The 19,205-nt window shown below is 41.8% G+C and overlaps 1 protein-coding gene and 1 long non-coding RNA gene across 8 annotated transcripts in view; one reads left to right on the top strand and one right to left on the bottom strand.

Annotated features, from left to right (window-relative positions):
• LOC117746932 (SPRY domain-containing SOCS box protein 4-like) overlaps positions 1–19,205 on the top strand; it is a 61,561-nt gene that overhangs the window by 27,685 nt on the left and 14,671 nt on the right. For both annotated transcript variants that reach the window (XM_034556278.1, XM_034556279.1), the window contains one exon: positions 3,707–4,681. In XM_034556278.1, the coding sequence (XP_034412169.1) occupies positions 3,949–4,681 (733 nt within the window). In that variant the 5' untranslated portion in view covers positions 3,707–3,948. The remainder of the gene's footprint in view (positions 1–3,706; positions 4,682–19,205) is intronic.
• Positions 2,797–12,342, bottom strand: LOC117746934. Of its 6 annotated transcripts, none has more exons than XR_004611369.1 (4): positions 11,934–12,342; positions 6,195–6,286; positions 5,227–5,322; positions 2,797–4,630 (listed from the first exon to the last, which is right to left on the bottom strand). It is a non-coding gene; the product is annotated as an uncharacterized LOC117746934 (long non-coding RNA). The 6 variants fall into 6 exon arrangements; XR_004611370.1 differs by having other exon boundaries at positions 6,222–6,286; XR_004611367.1 differs by having other exon boundaries at positions 2,797–5,322; positions 11,934–12,341.

The raw sequence follows: 19,205 nt of genomic DNA, 5'->3' as shown, positions 1-19,205 counted from the left end.
AATGTATGAGGTATCAATCTTCTCACCAAACCCTCAGCAAGCGAGTGAATACGCTCCCGAAAATGTCAAACTATTCCTTTGAGATGTCTATGAAATATTCACAAATATTTGACTCGCTAAAAACCTCATTGTTTCTATATGGCGTATTAGTGGTGCAAGACAACAGCTGTTTCTGCTGCTGTGACCATCTGCAGGAGCCTGCAGGGATGATAACTGTGGACCAGCTGATCTAGGACAAAGGACACACACACACACAGACGCACACACACACGCACGCAGCCTCTCAGGCCAGACATTCATGCATGAACACAGAAACAGGCTGCAAGGCTGAATGACTGTCAGGCTCCTCATTCTGATCGTGTGTGGCCTATGTGTCAGTGGCTGAACCTCTCAGGCACCAACAAAGAAGGACACATGTACAGTAAATACCACTGGACGCAATATTACTTGGAGAACTTGGTTTCTGTTCGTCCTTAGTCATACCTGGTGTGTTCTCCAAGAGTGGTGCAGAATGAGTGAGAGGTTCCTCTGCAGTTTCTATCTCAGTGTGTGAGTTGGTGTGTTTGTGTGTGTGAGACTTCAAAGCCTGTCTGCCCAGTCAGAGCTTGTTGGACAGTAAATGAAATACAGTCTGAGGCCGACACGCACACACACACACACACACACACACACACACACACACACACACACACACACACACACACACACACACACACACACACACACACACACACACACACACACACACACACACACCGCCTTCACATGCTTTTTAGTGACTGAAGCTTGTTAGTAGTGCAGCAGGGGAAGCCAGATGAGGTTAGCCCACACACCAGGTGCACACTGCTGCCTATCTGCCCTTTCCTTTCTTTTCTACTTTCTTGAAGGCTTTTTGAATTGTTCTTTCTTTAATGTAACTTGTCGGCTCCTTTTTGTCTCACATTCACAAAATTTTTTTGCTGAACTTTTTTATCTTCTCCCATTTTCTCTTTTTGCTGCCAGCTTCTCTCCTCGTCCTACCTGTCTCCTATTCTTTCAGATTGCTGCTGATATCTGCCTTAATAACATTCATCCCCTGTAGAATCCATTTCTGTGTTGTTTTTCTGACCACATAAGTATATATCATTATAGCTAAAACAATTAGTTGATTTATCAATTAATTGATTGATAGAGTGATTGATAGAATACTAATAATTGGTTGTCATTTATCAAGAAACAAGCTAAGCATTTTCTAGTTACTGCTTCTAAAAGTTTGGGAATTCCTGCTTTTCTTCATATCCTGTGATAGTAATTTTGACAACTGTGGATCTTAGACCGTCTGGTCCAAATGATGAATTAGTTCATACATTAATAATAATTAACCTATTTATAGATGACGAAAATAATCTTTAGTTGCACTCCTTTTGCCTTTTGTATGTGTGCCACCACGTGATCTCCCGTCTTGTCTAACCCAGCTGAAAGTACAGATGAAGGGAAGAGGAACGAGTGTGGTCGGTCCTAAATGAGTTGGCAGAGAAGATGGATGGAAAGTAAACAACAGATGGCTGAAGCATGTTGCCATTATTTGCAGCAGCAGATGCTGTGCCAGCCAACCACCCGCCTCTAGAGAGGATACTACGCAATGGTGACCGTGACGACACAGTGTCGGAGGTCAAGTGCCTCTGTGATGACAGCCCAAAATGCCAGATCGTCATCCACATGCTGTGCCAGACTCGGCCAGCTGACACACACACAGTGAGAGTTTGTACAATGTTAAATAGTGTTTTCTTTGGCTGAAGTTTGGTAGATAACTCTGGAATCTTCCATGCGGTGTCCACCCGTCACCCACCTGCCAGCCGTGATGACACACACTGTGACAGCTGTGTGTGTGTGTGTGTGTGTGTGTCTCCGTGTGTCCGAGCACTGAACCCTCTCATGCTGAGGAATGAACTGAGTGGTGGCACACATTGGCTGCCAGCTGCCATGACCTCATTCACAGCAAGGGAGACAGAAAGAGAGAGACAGAGAATTGGAAAATGCGAGTGGCCAAACGTATGTGTGTGTGTGTGTGTGGAGGGCATAGAAATTTTACACAGAATTACACCATGATCCCATTCTGTGGTACGGTGGCCGACTGATTTGGTGGGAGTATTAGTGCTGGAGTCATCAGTCTTTGATTAAAAATAAAAACACAAACTGCGTGGTAGTCCATGTCGATGTCTCCTTGGGCAAGCCACTTAACCCCAAATTGTTCCCGTAACTGTGGCTACGGTGTGAATGTCGTATGAATGTTAATAAGTCTTGATGGGAACGTGGCACCTTGCATGGTAGCCCCTCCCATCAGTGTATGAATGGGTGAATGATGTTGTGAAAAGCGCGATACAACTACAGTCCATTTACCATTTAAACAGTGGAAGAAGGTTTCACCTTCTTTTTTTGATTCTCTCTATGCAGCGTTGACACGTAGCTAAGCTATGCGTCACTTCTATCGAAGTGTGAGACACTCTTACCAGAAGATGCGTCAGTTCAGGGTACTCATACAAATAAATAGGTGCTTGTGTCAGATGAGGTAAAGACAAGCAGCTGAAGCACAAGTGTTGTGTCATCCACTTCCCTGTCTGCCCGAGGTGACTGACTCGTTTCCTGTGAACAGGAAGCACCCACTGCCATTCCTGGAAGAGATTCCTACGTCAGTAAACCGCACAGAGCTGTCTGTGTATGTCTCTCTCTGTGTGATCATCTTTGTAGTTTGTTTATATGCTAAGATATGCTGTGCAAGACTTTTGATTGTTGAATAGAATAACAACAAACTGTATATTTGACTGTGTAAATATAGCTTTATTTTTCAACTCATAAAAAACAACTATTTCATATTAAATGTTCTTTACGCATATGTAAACTAGAGATACAAGATAACAATAAATATCAATAGAATCAATACATCTTTCTTTTAAAGTTAATTAACAGGTTTTTTTCATGTCATCTATACCCAAAATGAAACTGAAAGTTAATAAAAACTAAACTAAAACTGTCCCACACTGGAAACTAACACTTTACACTGAAAATTACATAAAAATGGAAATAACATTCGAAAAAAGAAACCACAATATTGTCAGTGGGTATTGCTCACTAAGATTTGGGTTATAGATTACAAAACATAAACATCCTGCCACTGCTTACATGTGTATATCATTTACTATATTAAGTGTGAGGGAAGAGTAACTTTTTCAACTTTGTGCCACTGAGGAATGGAGATAAATTATGAACTGGTGCTTTTGTTTTCCTTCTGTTGTGCTGATATTTCTGACTCAGGCAATACTTAAAATGTCATCAGGTTACCTAAATGACAGCGTGCCAGGTTTAAATGTGGGTAATGTTGCACAACTGGGGAATGTGTGTGTGCATTTATTGGTATGACTTTGTGAGGAGGATGCAGGATGAGTCAGAGGAAATGTGTGTGTCAATGTGCCAGTGTGTGTACATTCTTGTTCATCCTGTTCATTGTTTATCCCTATCAAAACAAAGACACACAAAATCTGTGGAACAAAGAGTTCTGCCGACACTTGCAAGTTCTCTTTCAGTTACTCTTCTTGACTTTCCCTTTTCATCATCGTCTCTCTTTTTAGTCCTTGTTCTGTTTCTGGCTCATTGCTTGGAGTATGCTAAAACTAGCAATGGTCCACAATAGCGGTTTATTTTTTAATAGTTCTCTCTCTTCTCTCAACAGGAGTTCCAGCAGCTTTGTCTTTCTGAAGACATTTGTCGCATAAAAAACCAGATTGCACACATCTTTCATTCATCAACTCCTCGTCCTTCATCTCGTCCTTCAACTCTCCAGTTAGGAACTCTCCCTGTAGCTCCACCGCATTGATGAGGTAACGTCGAGCTCTACGCAGCGCAGCACCCACCTGCACAAACACCACCCTCTCCCCTCCATCCCCTCCTTCTGTCAACCTTTCCATCGCAGTCATGGGGCAGAAGATCTCTGGTGGCATCAAATCGGTAGATAGTCGCGGGGAAAGCGGTGGCTCCCCATCCTACAGACCTTCGGCTCAACACCGGCAGCACCCAGAACTGAGGGGCCCTGATTTCGCCAAACCTCCCAGGTTGGATCTCCTACTGGACATGCCGTGTGCTGGACTGGAGACCCAGCTCCGTCACGCGTGGAACTCCGACGATCGTTCGCTCAACATCTTCATAAAAGACGATGATAAACTGACGTTTCACCGCCACCCGGTTGCTCAGAGCACAGACTGCATCCGGGGGCGGGTCGGATACACGAGGGGGCTCCACGTGTGGAGGATCCACTGGCCCTCCAGGCAGCGTGGCACACACGCCGTCGTCGGGGTGGCGACCTCAGAAGCTGCTTTACATTCTGTTGGCTACACGGCGCTGGTGGGGTCAGACTGTGAATCCTGGGGCTGGGATCTGGGACGCAACAGGCTCTACCACGACAGTAAGAACAGGGCTCACAGCTCGCTGCCCTCTTACCCTTGTTTCCTGGAGCCGGAGGAGTCATTCACCCTGCCGGACTCTCTGCTCGTGATCCTGGACATGGACGAAGGGACGCTGAGCTTCATGGTGGATGGACAGTATCTAGGAGTTGCATTTAGAGGACTGAAAGGCAAGAAGTTGTATCCCGTCGTCAGCGCTGTGTGGGGACATTGTGAGATAGCCATGAAGTACATCAACGGCTTGGATCGTAAGTATCATACATCACACTTAGCAACACATTATGAGCATGGTTGAGTACTAATGTAGAGTGCTCAATGCTGATATTTCATGATATCTGTCAATACAATAGTCTTTAGATTTATGGTTAGGTGGCTGTTGATACTTGAAAACTAACGGTGGTACTCTCATCAGGACATGTCAGGACACAATCTGGGCCACGTGTCCCAGATTGTGGCAAGACTTTCAGTCGTTATGCAACTCTGTAAAGTCAGAGATTGTACATTTTACATACTTTCTTTGGCAGCAAACAGGGCGAAAAGTTAGACAGAAAATCCACATGTTTTGCAATATTCAAGGAAGTGATTACACCAGTTTCCAGTTTAACTGCTCCTCTGCTGTGGCCTGTTTTTTCAATGCCATTTCTTCCATTCAAGTTACTCGTTATGGCTTTGTGTAGTATTAAAATCAGACAGGAATTTGTTTGCTCCTGAACATTTAAGTGTTGGTGATGGACGTTTGGTTGACCTCTGTTTTGAGTTCATTATAATACTTGTTAGAGGTACAGGAGCTGACCTGGAGGTGAAGTTTTCTCATTTTCTCTGGTCTCTGTTGACGCTTCTCTCAAACCAATTTCTCCTGATCTTACAGAGCAGTTCTTGTGCCAGGTACCTGAGGACATATTGTTTTCTCATATGTAGTCTTACAAATGGTACCTGCAGGTATCAACACCATATTGCCATCCTTGTTTTAGCTGTTTCAGTGATAGTCTTTTGGCTCACTACCGTCGCTGGAAGGGGTTGTTCTGCACTAAATATTCCTGATTGTAGCAGCACTGCATCTGGCTGTATCAAGAGGTTGTTGTGTCTGTGTAAAACAGCTGTGTTTTCGTGGTAGGAGTTGAGGGAGATGAGTTCATAAAGAGCAGTTTGGATGTTGGGTTGAGGTATTTGAATATGCTATGTTTTGTTCCCAGGAGACGCTACATTCTGTTTGACTCCCACCGTCTCTCTATATGTGTGTGTTATGATAGAAGAGACAGGCTTTCCTCCAGTCTAAGTCTAAACCCAGACTCTTTGAACATCTTGTTATAAAAGCTCTCAGAGACACATCATGAACACCTAATGCACACAGACACACACCTGCCAGGAAGGGAAAGTAAAGTGTGTGTTGTGAAAACACGCTAATGATCTGACCCATCTGTTTCTGTAGTTCGTTACGTCGGATTTTCACCTCAAATTCCTCCTTGAAATTTCCTTTGCTCTTAGGGGTCACCACGACATCAAGAGACCATTTTCTACACGCATCCTAGCTTTAAATTTGATGTTTTTGGTCTTGAAACTGCAGCTGGTCAACTAGAATATGAATCAGTGTAACAAAGGGTTGGCTGAAATTCATATTCATATATATATATATATATATATATATATATATATATATATATATATATATATATATATATATATATATATGTGTGTATATATATGTATGTGTGTGTGATGTTTGGTAATATCCCACACTCGGGCTTAGTTCAAAGTACATACTTTGGCTGTTGAAAGCAAGCTCCTCACCTCAGCCACTTCCCATTTATGGAGCCATCTGCTGGATTTCACGGTGAGTCTGTGTGATGGACCATCTAGGAGAATATGGAGAATATTTGAGTGTGTTCAAAGCCCTCGCTACTCCAAGCATATACTTCATGCTGTGGGTGAAAGGCTCATCCTGATAGGTCTTCAGCAATTTGAAAAGAGGGATCAGGTGGAGAAAAGGAGGCAAGCAGGGATGTGCATGAGAAACAGACAGACACTGAGACGGCAAGACATGTGTGATCAGAGCACAACATAATGAAAAAGAAAATAGGGCCAATAGTGTATATTTTTGGGACACATGGTCTGTTGGTCGAATAGGACATTTGTTGGACTATTGGAGTTCCGAAAAATTGAGCAGTCCCGAGGTAAACTACTTTTTTTGGGTGCTCCAGTCATTGTTCTGAATCTGAAACAAAGACTGCGATGAGAATAATATCTCCAGTTTCAGAGGGGAAGTCAATAGCCTCGAGTGCTCTCTTTGCTGCAGATTCGGCAAACAGGCTATGATTACGGTCTGTGTTGCGGTTTCATTCATCATCAGTTTGGAATTGAATTGGCGGATGACTCGGACAGTGAGAAGTCATAATTGCTGTCTGCCTGTGAGTGTCGGGGAGTGTGAGAATAGCATTGTGTGTGTGGTCAGCTATCAGACATTGTATCACATGGCTGCTTTCTTCCCTGGTAATTGCTTCAAGTATTATCACTATGAAATGTGTGAGTTTAAACTTAAATGAGAACATATGCATCTGTTCTGTGTGTTTATGAGTGTATGGTCATGAAAGATCTTCTTGGTAGTTCGGTAATGACTTAATCTTACAGCCCTTCCCTTGAGGAGCGACTATTGGATTGTTTCTAAATTATTGTTGTGAGCGAAAACAACATGACTGCAGGGTATTAAAAAGAGATTTATAGACGCAGCGTCTCCTCTCCACAAACTGTTTGCTTTTCTCATCTCTCTGGCACCGCTGCACTACAGATCATTGCTCCCATTCCTGCAGTAACATGACACACACCGGTGAGACCTATAACCAGCAGCACTCCAGGTTTATGGTAGTTTCGGGAAGATCACACAAAATGCAATCAGGGTCAGGGAAGTATGCGCACTAATGCAAATAAATGCTGAGCGAGGTTCAAACTGCATTATCCTGTAAATGTGATGTAAATTATTCATCCTTCAAGAGCTCTCACTGAAGAATTTCTCCACTTCAATTAAGAGCTGAACCAGATCCCCGTTCGCCAGAAAGTGTACATTTCACTTAATCGTTGATAGATTACATAAAAATGTGTCACTAATTAATTTAGCTATCTTGAAGCTCACTGTCATCTGCTTGTCTAATGTGTCTGTGCACATCTCTCTCTCTCTCTCTCTCTCTCTCTCACACTCACACACACACACACACACACACACACACACACACACACACTCACACACACAGCTCTGTATTCTCTTTCGTCCTGTGCCTATAATTTTACCAATTAGCAGCACTTTGATTCACTACAATGGGAGCTGTCTTAGCTTTGGCCCTGATTTGTGGCACTTCCTCCTCTCCTCTCTTCTCTTTGTACTCAAGCATACATCACACCAAACTCTAATGCAAAATCTGGCATTTTAATCTTGCCTTCTGTATCAGTTAATACACAGAGCCCCCCCAGAATAGAGTTTTTCTAAAGCATTTGGGCAAATAAATATAGCCACTGTTTTGCAAATATGTCTGCTATCAAGTGAAGACCTTGTAAATTCAATTTGGGAGATTGTTTTTAATTTCAGTTGAAGGATTACCTTTATTTCCTGGCAGTGAAGCTAATGTCATTGCATTTTTCCCCAGTTGCTGAAAATGTGACATTAAAGGTTTGTTATCCATCCGCTGTGATATGATTTAACAGCTCAACCCAGTTTCATCCTCAGACAGTTTAGCTGACCAGATGACAGGACCAATCATTACTGTCTAAAGGGAGCAACGTGAGGTGAACTGTGTGGAACGGAGAAGGTGAAAAGAGGGATAGAAGAGTAATAAAGAGGTGACAGAATGGAAGAAAAACAGACAGACAGCGTTACAGTGAGAACAAGTTAAAACCAGGTTTCCTAAAAGTAAAAAGGACCATCCTGAAGTTTTATCAGGAGAAGGATGGAGCCAGAATACAAAGGGTGTGAACAATAAGGCCACACAGCTAGAGAGCTAGCAGAGCTGTGCAGTTGTGTGAGATATTGTGAATGAGATGACACTCGGCTTCGGGATAGAAACTCGTCATATTTTCAAGTGAGTTTCAAAACTGCCCCTTGTCTATTTTAACTGCACTGTGTGAAAAATGTCAACCACACACCATAAAGCCGCAGGACTTCCAACTCTAGAGAAATGTGACATTTGCACCATGAAGACACAAATACTAACGCCGGGTTTTTGTCGGCAGGGATTAATTCATACTTCAGAGTCAAAATCACTATTACAGGCTTATTCAGGCGTCACATTCCAGCAGATCTGTCAACGAGAAGTGACCCACTTGTCCCCCTGTAAGCCTGGCCTGGCTTACACACTCCAGGCCAGACCTAAACCAGCTGCTGCTGCATGCAGACTCGCATTCACCCAAACACGAGAACACTGAGATCCATTCATGACCAGCTCGTTTACATGAAGGCCGCAGCACCCTGTGGTACCATGCTTGGTTGCATTCACTATAGAGAGTTGGCCTTCACACTTATGGTAATTTTGTCTTTCCCCTGTAGATCACATACAATCGAACCAGAACAGATAAGTTCTGGTAACATTACATCTTGAACTATGTGTAACATTGAAGGTATTTGGCTATTCTCTATTTCCTCGGCATGTTTCCTTCTTCGTATAGACTCGTCAGTATTATTTTATTATGGTTAACTGATGTCATCATTGTTAGCAAAACGAACAAATTAAATTAGATTTTCCTGGCACAATATATCAGCTTCTCAGAGCATTCGAATATTAATTTTGAGAATTTCCATTATGTTCATTGTGGTATTTGTTCTAGAAAGAAAGTTGTTGCTTCTTTAGTCACTTATATTGCTAGTCATGTGACTTGACGAAATGTCTGATTGACTGTTCTGAAATTGCACCACACGATTATATGACACAGAAAAGGCTCAGATGTATATTTGAAAGTGCCTCATGTTTCCTTCTGCATCCTCTGCTTGAGATCTAAACAGCCCCAAGCTCCAGTGGGGAACAGTGGTGTCAAGTCCGCCTGCTCGTAATCAAATATTTAACAGCAGCAACGAAGAGAGGAACGGGGGAAAAACTGGCAAATAAATATAAGAATAGGTTTGGGGAAACTGGCGACACGCAGGAGAAGACAAACAGAGAAATGTGTACAAAACAGGAAGCCTGAAAAGTGAAGAGAGTGATGTCTTGTATGCTGTCTAGTGTCGTAGCTTTCAGGAAAGTTGCAGCCTTCGGACAAAAAGAAGGTTTGCGTAAAGAAAGAGTAAAAGTGAGTAAATGGGGGGGGGGGGAAATTGTGAGAATGTGGAAAGATAAATAAACCACAATATACAAACAATGAGACAGAGAAGCAGCAGTGAGATGTGCGACTTATCACAGATCAAAGTGTGGCAGCTAGAAGGAAGACAAAGAAAGAAAGGAGAGACCTTAGAGACGTGAAGAAGAAGTGAGGTTTAAAGAGCGAGTGAGGGGCCAATTGTAAAGTCACGTCAAGTGACTGGTGTTAGTTCTGAAAAATGAAGGAGACACTAAAGAATCAGGCTGCAGGGCAACACTTTGAATGATTAGACGGATTCCTAGACTGCAATTAAGACGAGTTCAATGCAGAGTAACCTTTTCTACACCTTTATCCTTTTTTTTGGTGGGGGGACACTACTGTTTTATTTCGGTTTTACCAATTTGTTCATCTTTGTGATGCATCAAAAGGTTTTATTGCTGTTTAAGGTTTCTTTTGGAATTTGGAATTTGCTTCTTGTCATTGATTCCAACACATGAATGGGCTTTTATTGATCCAGCCCAGATTTTGCAAGCACCATCGAGGTCCGAGGCATAAGTACCTGCTCGAGGTAATGAGCAATGCCAACACAGGTGCTTGACATTAATCTTGTTTAACATAAATAATGAATAACATTTAGAAAAACTGTTTCAGAAATCCCTTTTAGAAACCTGAACTAACTGCTCTAGATGAGCCCCTTGTTCCTGTACATGAAACCGTTGGCATTATTATGATGGTGATTCACAGATATAGTTGTCATAACAACCCAAATGACAACACCTTCACCTGGGAGTGCCTCGAAGACATTAAAAGCTGTATGCTGGAAGCTTTTGTTCAACACAAAGATAATAGATTTTTTGATGTTCCCTGTGCTTCACTAATGAACAACACAGCCTATATTCCAATATGAATGTTGGAATGATGATAGGATTTGTGTAATAACTGTTCACCGTTGTACGCGGCAAATGTTTTAACAGGTCTGCATGGTGTGCCTGGTGTTGCCCTCAGAATAGTCGAGACCTGTTACAGCAGCTGCTGTCGTCGTCTCAATGTGAGATAGTCTATTCAATATTTTTACTTTAAACATTATTATATTCCTTTGCAACAGCAGAGCTCATGAGATGGTTTTTGTGTGGTTTTATGTGTGTTTGTTTCCCCATGCAAACATGCTATAACTCGGCAAGGAGTCTGTTTGCAACACCAACTCTATTGTTTGCTTCCTGCCAGTCTGCTGCCGGATAACAACTAGATAGTGGCAGGCATGCTTAGTTACCAACTGTCAAGGAAATATTTTTTAATTTAGGATTCTTGAATAAAATAATTAAACTTCAGAAACTCAACCACAGTGAAAAATGTAAGTATTTCTACATTGCATCTTTTTTAGTTGGCATTACTATTTTTTTACATCATTTTATTTTAGCCTCTTTATCCTGACGTTATTATTCACATTCATGTTCTTGTATAAAACGTCACCAAGAAGACTAAAAGGGAGGGATGGAGATGTAGGAGCATAGACAGAGGGATGGTTAGCCAATGACTGATCAACAAAATGAGGGATTTATATGAAGGGTCCATGGGGAAAGGGTGAAGGAAAAAGATAAAAAGACAGAGGAAAAGCATGAAATCTAATGCTGGTGCTTCCCTGGGAGTCACATACTTTTGGGAGCAAACCAGTTAACATGCCCCTACTGTACCACAAGTAAGAGTTTTAAAACCCCTGTGATTAGTGCTATTAGTTTTGTGTAAAACTGAAATGGCTCTGCATGTTGAAAGAAGATGACAGAAGAAGAAAACCAGAGTGATTTCGACAACAATATAGCATTTACAGTATTCTGACCTAAGGAGAAGGTCAATCTGTGAGAGATCATTTGAATGCCATTAACTTCCAAAAGAAACCTTGAACAGAATAAAACCTTTTGATGCACCACAACTCCATCCACCAGATATTCAAAGAAAGTCATGTGAGCAAGGAAAGCTGAGGAGCTGAAATCAGTTTTGAAAGCTCAGCCCTTCATTTTTTTACAAACACACAAATCCGCTGCCGCAAACTAGTCTATGATTGTGAGCCACGATTTTCTCAGACACAAGTACCTTCTTTGGATGACAGAAGGAACAGACTATTACTCATTTCACACACACGCACACACACGCACACACACACGCACACACACACACACAAACACACACACACGCGCACAGAATTATAAACTGGGCATTCCAATCACTCACCGTCCCCTTAATGACTGAGAGCAAGATAGTCATCCCCAATCTTTGTCTCCTTCCCTCTTTGTTCAGGAAGCTGTAGGATCGGTCCCTAATCAACACTTCAATTTGGCCTCCTAACATTACCAATTTACTGACAGACTGAATTCCTTTGTCCGCGCTCATGGGTTCAGCTCTATTCAAACGTCTTTCCTGCCTCTCTCTTTCTCTCTTGTATTTTTCTGCCGGATGAAGAAAACTCTCATACGTCATTCGCTTCACTTGTTCTTCTTTTTGTGGCTTTGCTGAATTAGATGTGTGTTTTCAGTTTGGCCGATGAACACTGAGTTGTTGGACCAAAAGCAAAGTTAAAGCTTAATGCTACCCAGGGCACTGAGAGCTTGTAGGCAGTCAACAACACAGCTTTTCTCTTTGAGTTAACGGTTTGGCGGCTATTGTTCATCTGTTCATGCTGTTTCCATGACAGCACTTATTCAACGTTTCCTGTTTGTACATCTTGGGAGAATGATGTCATGACTTCAGCCAGGTGAACAGGGTTTGCCTTAGCGCTCAGGAGGCATGATGTAATGGGTTTTTGTTCATGTCCTGGGAAAAAAACCTTCATTTAAACTTTTTTTTTAATCATGGAAAGTTGACAGAGCATTTTTACTCTTTTCTTAAACTGCAGTTTCCCACCTTCACCCATGTCGTCCTCTGCTGTTTGCCTGAGCAGCTGTCCTGGAGCTGTTTGAGTGTAGTGCCTCGCTCAAAGGCACCTTAACACAACTCTTCTTACTCTCCACACTAAGTGGCATTGCTTGTTCACTTTTCCATTTTTTCATTCATGGGTTCACAAGAAAAAACATGTTTTGCAGGTAAACGGAGAACATTTACATGCAATGTAACCTGGTGACTAAATCTACGTATACGTGCAGCAGCAGTTCAGTAATCAGATTTGTCCCCGGCCTTAGGTTGAAAGCATTACTTACTATTTGAACAGCTTTGGTGATGCTCATACCTCATTGTTGAAACAGCAATTTTTGTGTGACGTGCACATTTGTGCAAAGCCGGGTTAGAAATCTGGTTACATGTATACTGAGCGTGGGAAATGAGGTTTCTTCCTGGAAACCTGGTTATTGAAGTGCATGTAAACACTGACGGAGCTGAACTGCTACACAGTGCACCAACAATTCTCAGGCTGATGCTTTTTAAGATCATAATCTAAGTAAAATAATTCAGGTTTATTTGACCAGTGATGAATCCCAGGCACCTGCTGTCGTAGCTTAGTTGTAAATCCAATATTCATTGTTCACTTCAATATTTTACATGTTGCTAACTTGCTAGTAATATTCAAGTACAGCAATACATGTAATTACAAGCAAACCACCTTCGACTCTGGAGTGCAGTTGGCCAACATTTTATACAGACTTCTTTGTGGGGTTTGAAAGCTGGATGAACATGCATTGTGTGCACACAGGACTACTCTTTACTAATGTCTATAATTAGTGTTTGTTCGGTTGTGAATATTCTTGCAGCAGCTTTGCATGTCGTAACCTTGGAGACCAACAGCCCAAAGTGTCTGTGCAGGGATGAATCTGTTACATTTCTCTTAGGAACACAAATTGCCCGTTCTGCCTTTTGCTCTCCTTCAAGACAAAACCACGTGTTATTTTTGTATTTTTAGTTTTCTCCCAATATGTGAATGAGTAATTGTATTTTTTTACATTTAAACATCTGTCCTCAACCCACAAATAGAAAATGATTCATCTTCGTCTTGCTCTGAAATACTTCAGTGACACAAGAAAAAATACAAAGGTCGCAATGAGCTTGATACACAGACTTGGGCTGATTTTGTAAAATGTTTAAGATTTGTGCAAGAATCTTTCAGAGTTATCTGTGCGTCCTCCTCAGAGACACCGTGACCTGCGGTGGTACAGCAGCGGTCCAGCCCGACCTGCCCTGCTGAAGTTACTGAGGTCCCCAAAAATGTTTTATCTTCATAATAGTGTAGTTAGGACATGGTTGTTGGTTTTATAGATGTGAATGGTCTATACTACTTCCTTTTGAATTGATATGATTCGTTGTTATCTGATCTAAAACTCAGTCTCATTCCTGTGTTCTTGGATGTTATTTTTACTTTTCATAATCTTGATTGTGACAAAATGTTATCAATCTTTTTTTAAACTGCCGTGTTTGTGAGATAGACGACTGTTATGTTGTAAGATAATTCATTGTTAAGTGTGCTATAATAGAATGAGTGGAGGGCATTGCCTTTCTGTAAATCATTATAGACAGAGAATGGCTGCACTGCAGGTCGTTTTGCCTCAATGGTTTTAAATGGAATCGTGTAGAAACAAGCCTAAAGTTAGAGAGGGTGTGGAAGGAAATTGAGGTATCTCACATCTTTATGTGTTCTACTTCTTTTTAGCCTCGCAGAGAAATTACAACAAGATCCGCTTAAGTACACAAAAACAGTCGGCAGTGGTGCTTTTCTCTCCTATAATTAGCTCCACTCCTCTGTTGAAAACCGGAGGCTCGTAGAACTGCTCGTACAATTGAGTCACACGGGCGAGGGGATGGGGAAAGAGCATCACGCACCAGACTAGAAAAAGCTGATGTGAGTTTTCCCCCAAAACATTTTAATTGTTTAATTTGCATGGTAAATTATCCCACCAGACCAATCAATAAAAAAGCAATTCAACACAAACAAGGAGATAATCAAGACATATTTTGAGTTTTTTTAAATGTTTATTACTCACATGATATATAAACATATTTCCACAGTGAAATAACACTTTTATTATTGAAATCTGAAAAGTAAAAGTAGCTACTAAATCCACCTTGAGCTGCTTATGGAAAACTGCTGATATTGAACAGACATGCAGCGACTCTGGGATGGATGGATGTTGCTAGGTTACCTAAAGAGAGTAAAGTGACACCAGAATGGGTAACGCTTTATTGGATTGTGTTCAGACCACTGGCTCCTTCATCTTGTGCTTTCAAAGGGAAATACATGCTGATGTGCCTCCTGTTGCTGCTCTGAGCCGAGAACATTTCTTGCACCCAGTTCTGAAAGCTAAAATATCCCAGCTTTAAGCTAAAGAACGTGGCACATCAAATGTCTCATTGCAACAGCAGTAGCCATGACGGACGCTTCCCCCAAGTTGTTCTTACCTCTGTGTCGTGATTTTCTTGGAGAGCACTCTGTTGCTATGAGCCAGCTCTTTGACGGGGGAAGCCATTACAATGCAAGATGGGCGTTCCCTCTTTTTAAGTTTTCTTTTACTTTCTCACGTTACACCAGTGTCATACAAAGAAGTGAACTCCTGACCAACAGGGAACTTTGATATTACATGAGACAGATTTCTGATTGACTCATAAGCCTAGATGATGCTTTGAATATTGGGGAACACTCAGAAGCCCAATACAACATACTTGACTTTGATGTGCAATAGAGTTCCCTTTAATGCTTGGTTGACTAAGGATATTTTATTTTAGGACTTTTAACATAAAATATGTAATGCTACAGTATGATCCAGTTCCACAACAGCCTTTAAAACAATACATTTGTAAATAACATGTTGGCATCATACTCATCCATGTGCCCTGCAGAGATGTGCAGGCTTTGTCCCCAACTGAACACACTTACAGATGTCTACACTGATGGCTTACACAGTGTACAAACGAGGAACTGACTGCTGAAAGCATCTGGTGGAGTGTTTGGTTGCAGTGAACCCCGTAAACATACTGTATCTTTTAGTGGCTCATAAGTGCTGACGCACAGAAGACTTCTCGAACCAAATTAGTGTCACAGCAGCTTTCCGTCTCTAAATAAAGGAAGCTGTTGTCTGCACACTTTCTTCACTCTGATGCTTTGCCATATCTCTACAATAAATACTGGGCTGAACATTTTGTATTGCTCCAAATAATGCATTGACATGCATTGCTTTGGGCTTTTGGACATATTGGTTTATAATCACTGCACAGTTTGAACCAATTCCAGTGTGAGGGACAGAGATATTTGTTCTATCTGATGTTGTGTATTTTGGGCTTTTCTGGCCTTGCCTAATGTCCCGGGCTGAGACTGACCTCGTTGGTTACAACACAACTGACCTTGTTTGGGATCATGACTGTGAGCCAGAGATGAGGATTAACCGTCTGTGTCAGCCGGGGAGAGACGGCAATCCCTGAAGCCAATTGACAATTTGTTCAGATGTAATGAAATGGATGGAAGACCACACGTCCCTCGGTTGTGCCTGCATAATTGCCCCATTTTAGCAAATTGAAAAGGCACAAAATATTAAATAATAACGACAACCTCAACCTTTCTTCTTTTTTTTAATAATTTGACTATCCTTTTTAATTGATCATTTCTCATACATCTGCCTTTCATACCAGACTGTGTGCCTATTGCCACGATCCAGTGTTTGTGAATGTATACTCGTCTTGAGAACGTCTCACATTCCTGATCATTTTAGACACAACACCAATTCAAGAAATCCTTCTATAAACAGCTTCACAATTACAAACCTGCAAGGGAACTGCACATGTTGCCAATATTAGATTGACCCAGTGCTGGAAGTAGAAAGAAAACAAACAAACAAACAAACAAACAAACAAACAAACGCCCGTACTCCCCTTATTCACATGTTGGTGTGTGTATCAGCTGGTACATTCATTTCTACAGTAAATAAAATATAGTCTTCCAGAGATAAAACGATGCAATTTCACATAACGCACAAAAAGCTTAATGACTAAATGTGCTATATAAGTATTTATGTTATTGTTTAGCCGACACATATCACAGCCTTCGTCTGAACGTATAATTATCTTGGAAATGTTTTCCTTGTAAAATTCTATTCTGTAATTCAAGGCTGATGTTTAGGTTATCCTGAGATGGCGCTTACTATAAGTTTTAAACTGGATTTTTTTAGGCAGTAGGTGACTTAAAAGTATAAATGTAAAATGTGAATCAGTCCTTTTTGTACATTAATAGTTTTTGGAAATACACTTATTCGCTTTCTTGCCGAGGGTCGATGAGAAAATCGATCCAGTCACTGTGTCAGTTTCAGCTGAGCCGAGCTAATGACAGCGACTGTGAGCATAGTTACTTTAGGCCGTCCGTCTGATTGAACTAAATAATAATAATAATCCATTTAATTTATATAGTGCTTTTCAAGATACTCAAAGACACTTTACATTATACACCGTGGACACAGCTACGGGGAGCAATGCAGGGTTAAGTGTCTTGCTCAAGGACACATCGACTAGGGTGGGGATTGAACTGCCAACTTCTTGATTGAAAGACGGGCATGCTAACCACTGACCCATAGTCGCCCGGCAAAAAAAAAAGGCAAAGCGTTGACCCCCATTAGGCCGACATGGAGCCATAATTCCAGTTTTCGCTTCAGTGCTCTTCTCCATCTCTCCTCCGCCGTCAGAGCCTGTATCCCACCGGTCTTCCTCACTCAGTCTCTTCAGCTTCGCTCTCTCCTCTTCATCTTCCCGTCTATTTATCTTCCTCTCCGCACATTCCTCCTTGTTCTCTTGCTCTTTCCTTGGGCTATCTGCCTGCTATTCTTCTTCTGTCTCTAACCTCTGCTCCTGCTGTGGCTTCATGTTTATCTTAGTCTCTGTTGTCTTTTGTTGCCTCCTCACACTACCCACATCTGTCTATGCTTCCAGTCAAGCTCTCAGTATCTGCTCCCTCAGGCTAAATTCCCCTTTCGGCCTTTGGTACAAAAAAGTGCCACCCTCGGTTCTCCTGCAACGAGTCCTCCACTTTACGCAGCAGCTCTCTCGCCTGCTCCTGCTTTCCTTGCTTTCTTCCATCTGCCTCACCTCCTTCCTTCCTGGTCCCTTGTTATTCTTTTCTGCCAAATCCCTTCCTGTTTCTTACCACCTCATTTCACCACCTGCTTCCTCATCTCTTGCTTGCCAATGCCTTGTTATCAAACATGTGGTATTGATAGCATTACTTCAGCCAATGTACGGCGGGGCGTCAAGGTTGGATTGGCTCCTCCACACTCCGCCCTCTTCCCCTCAGCCAGTCTCCACTGCTGGGTGTCTCCAGATGCAGAGGTGAAGATCTCCATCTTTCTCTCCACTGCCCTCCTCTCGGGTCAGTGACGTCCAGCAGAGGGATCACTATCAGAACAACTTGATCCTCCAAGTCTACAGAGAGAAAATACTCTCTGCAGTTCAATGTTCTCCTCTCGGGGCACATATACTCATCAGATGAGCCCCAACCTTGTGTGTCCAGCACGACCCCCCACTTCCTCTGGTTTTAAAGACCTGCCTCTGGCCCAGCAGGGTGATGCTAGTGGAGATCTTGCCCATACGTGACCAACCAGCTACATATTAAGTATCATGGGAAGCTGGTGGAAAAGAGAAATACGCTTTTTTTTTGCCGCAGCTGACAGCTTGAACTTTTTTTTTCACTTCAAAGATTTGTGAACATGGCATTTGTTGTGGTCTTGTGTGCTTGTTATACCATAGAATGATCAATTACTGACCTCATGAAAGGCAGAGGAAGGAGAAGAAAGAGTGAATCTATCCATCTCATTATCCCTAATCTGTCATTTTAATGCTTATATTTGTATTCCACTTCCTTGCTGTATTTTTTTCACAATAATGTATTGCAGGTTGTATTTGCATTACTTGTGTGAGAAAACATTTGTTCCTAACATATTCCTGCTGTTGTACTGCAGAAGTGGTCTTTGATCCGGAGCTGACGGCAGAGCTCTACATGGCTCCCTGCCCCTGATAGTTAACAAAGATCAAATACAAAGTATGAATTATGGGCATGTGTAACATGTGCTTGGCAAATTATACTTCTGCTTGGAATTGCATACAATATCGCTCAGCATTTGAGAATTTGAGAAAGATTTTATGTTTAAAAATGAACATACCAGCATCTCCTGGTGGGCTCCAGCCTCCAGTTGTTCTCCTTGTGGATGATCTCTAGAGACTGCATCTGTAATTTCCCTCGACAATAATGGTGGTGAAACCAGGTTTACAAGGATGAACAACCCATAATGTAAAGTATTGTATTACTACCATAATAGTAATAGATGTGACGATGCTTAGTGTCTCAGAGCTGTACTACAGGCAGTAAATTTAGGTCCAACAAGTTAATTGTTTGATGTTGTGGGAAGAACATGATCAACACTAATAACTACATGATGGAGTAATCCATGTGGTAATTACTCAACATGTAGTCATTTGGATTGAACACCAAAGATGGTTTATGCTCCTGATGTATGCATTAATATGGCAAGTTTGGCATAGTACAGCAGC

Source organism: Cyclopterus lumpus, chromosome 17 (assembly GCF_009769545.1).
Source record: "Cyclopterus lumpus isolate fCycLum1 chromosome 17, fCycLum1.pri, whole genome shotgun sequence".
Lineage (NCBI taxonomy): Eukaryota > Metazoa > Chordata > Actinopteri > Perciformes > Cyclopteridae > Cyclopterus > Cyclopterus lumpus.
Note: the sequence above shows the minus strand (reverse complement) of the source record. Positions and strands in the feature narration are given on the sequence as shown.